Source organism: Micropterus dolomieu, unplaced genomic scaffold (assembly GCF_021292245.1).
Source record: "Micropterus dolomieu isolate WLL.071019.BEF.003 ecotype Adirondacks unplaced genomic scaffold, ASM2129224v1 contig_13728, whole genome shotgun sequence".
NCBI lineage: Eukaryota > Metazoa > Chordata > Actinopteri > Centrarchiformes > Centrarchidae > Micropterus > Micropterus dolomieu.
The window spans coordinates 10,077-13,062 of NW_025742714.1; the positions used below are offsets into that span (position 1 = coordinate 10,077).

The window sequence follows — 2,986 nt, forward strand, 5'->3', positions numbered from 1 at the left end:
ATTTCTTTTCATATTTATGCTGATGACACACAAATATACTTGCCGGTCAGATCCACAGACCCTGGAATGCTGAGTTCACTTAACAACTGCCTTTGTGAAGTTAAAAAATGGATGTCAAATAATTTCCTCCAACTGAACTCAGACAAAACAGAAATCCTGGTCATCATGTCCCAGCAGATGGCAAGTCAAATACTGTCAAGAGGTCTCAACTATGACTATGCTGGGAGGGTCTGTGTGTGGTTGTCTGTGTTTTGTTACTTTCTGAGTGTGTGAGGCTGGCTGGTGTGTTTTGGTTTTTCTGTTGCTCGGCCTCTCTCTCTCTCTACCTTTGCAGTTTGACAGGAGGCGTGACTGGTGGGGAAGCATGGCGCTGGCTCACTCACCTGTCTGGCAGACTGATTAGCACACCTGATCCATATCATGTCGTTCTGTGCTGCTTCATAAGCCCTGCAGTTCTCCTCAGCCTTCGCTGGATTGTTATGTTGTATAGATCTGGAGAGGACGCCTTCCCTTATGCCCATACCTGCCTGTTTTTTCTGGAGGAGCACACACTGCCTGCCGTCCCTGCCTATCGTCGAGCCTGCCACCAAGCTCAATCACTCGCTCCCACCTTGTCTTGCCTGCCTCTCAATAAAGTCTGTGAAAAGGCCTCCCGTCTCTGTCTGCTTCTGGGTTCTGGTTAAACCATATCTGACAAATACTGCCATCTGCTGGTTCCCTATCACATTAAGCCTGTGGCAAAGAACCTTGGTGTTTGGTTTGATAATAATTAAAATTTCGAGCAACACACCACAAAGCTTGTTCAATCATGTTGATCATGGATGGACTACAAAAATTCGATCTATGTTAACTTTTAAGAACACCGAGACCATTTTACAAACTCAGCTGACTGTGGCCGCAGCGGCTCCTCCAGATCCCGCACCACCAGCGCCACCGATCGCACTGCCAGATTGGGAACCGTGGGTTCCCACGCCAGAACGGTATGAGGGTATCTTGGGGACATTGTCAACCGTTTCTAATGCAGTGTGATTTGGTTTTCGAACAACAGCCCCGCACCTACGCTTTGGACAGATCCAGGATTGCTTTTGTTATTGGGCTGTTAAAAGGAGACGCTCTGCAATGGGCCTCAGCAGTATGGGAGAAGCAGTCCACACCTACCTCTTCCTACGCCACCTTCTGCTCTGAGCTACGCAAGGTTTTCGACTATCCGGTGAGTGGCCCTGACGCTTCCATGAGGTTGCTTTCTCTTTGCCAGGGGTTCCGGAGTGTGGCTGAGTTCGCCTTGGAGTTCCGCACGCTGGCAGAGGGGAGTGGCTGGAACGCGGTGGCTCTCTCTTATCCTGAACCTGTTGATTTAGATGCTTTAATCTCTATTTCTATTCGTATTGACAATCGCCTCCGGGAGCGGAGGAGGTCTCGGCACCCGCGACAGGGGAGTGACGTCACCCAGCACCGGCGCTTCCGGTTTCCAGAGACCGTTCGCCCATCAGGAGCTACCAGCTCTGATTACCGCCGTGCTTCCCCACCCAGAGAGGAACCCATGCAGCTAGGTCGCCAGCGTCTGGACCCTGTGGAGCGCCAGCGCCGCATCTCTAATAAGTGTTGTCTGTATTGTGGCCAGTTTGGACACTTCCTGGTTTCCTGCCCTGACAATCCTTCAAACAGGCAAGCTCGCTAGGTGGGAGGAGAATCCTAGCGAGTAGAGCAGCAATCCCTCTTTCTCCTCATCCTCGCACTCAACTTCACGCCACCCTCACTTACCAAGGTCAGTCTAACAGTCTAGCTCTTATTGATTCTGGAACAGATGAGAGTTTCCTAGATGAGGTGTTGGTAGAGCAGTTAAAGATCCCTACTGTACTACTAGATAAGCCACTTGAAGCTAACACCCTTGATGGTAGGTTATTGGCCCAGGTTGTTGCCCGTACTTGCCCAGTTAGACTACAATTATCAGGTAACCATATCGAACAGATTAGTTTCTTTGTTATTAGTTCCCCCTCTGTGCCACTAGTCCTGGGTAATCCCTGGTTAGTCTGCCATAACCCTAACATTGACTGGCCCACCTCTAGGATCATTAGTTGGAGCACTGCCTGTCATGCTAGCTGTTTATCCTCTGCCACACCCTAGTCTGTTTCCCGTCGGGTGACGGGTTCTGTAGATCCGGACTTATCTAATATTCCTCTGGATTATCATGACCTTCAGTTGGTTTTCAGCAAACAATAAGCCCTATCTTTGCCACCTCACCGTCCCTACGACTGCTCTATTGAGCTGTTGCCTGGTTCTCCGTTCCCTGGGAGTCGTCTCTACAGCTTATCTAAACCCGAACGCGAGACAATGGAGGCCTACATAAAGGATTCGCTGGCGGCTGGCATTATTCGTCACTCCTCATCACCCCTGGGGGCAGGGTTTTTCTTTGTGGGAAAGAAGGATGGCACCCTCAGGCCCTGCATTGATTTCAGAGGTCTCAATAACATTACGGTAAAAAACAAATACCCATTACCTCTCATGACCTCTGCTTTTGACTCTCTCCAGGGGGCGGTCATTTTCTCCAAGCTGGACCTACGCAATGCCTATCACCTGGTTCGCATTAGAGAGGGAGACGAATGGAAGACTGCCTTTAACACTCCCCTTGGGCACTTTGAGTATCTGGTTATGCCGTTTGGGCTTACCAACGCTCCAGCAGTCTTCCAGGGCATGGTTAATGACATCCTCAGAGATATGCTTGACAGATTTGTGTTTATCTCGACGATATTTTGATCTTTTCCAGAGATCCAGCTGAGCACGTTCGCCACGTTCGCCAGGTATTGCAACGCCTTTTGGAGAATCGTCTTTTTGTAAAGGCAGAGAAGTGCGAGTTTCATACCCCTACGGTCTCTTTTCTGGGCAATATAAATCTCTCAAGGTGAGATAAGGATGGATCCGTGCAAGGTGAGAGCAGTGGTCGAATGGCCTGAACCAGAGAACAGGAAACAGCTACAGAGGTTTTTGG

At 49.7% G+C, this 2,986-nt stretch overlaps 1 protein-coding gene across 1 annotated transcript in view; it reads left to right on the forward strand.

Annotated features, from left to right (window-relative positions):
• Window positions 1-2,910: 2,910 nt before the first annotated feature.
• LOC123966571 (odorant receptor 131-2-like) overlaps window positions 2,911-2,986 on the forward strand; it is a gene marked incomplete at its 3' end in the record, with an annotated part of 1,778 nt that continues 1,702 nt past the window's right edge. The window contains exon 1 of the mRNA XM_046042706.1: window positions 2,911-2,937. Coding sequence (XP_045898662.1) covers window positions 2,911-2,937 — 27 coding nt within the window. The remainder of the gene's footprint in view (window positions 2,938-2,986) is intronic.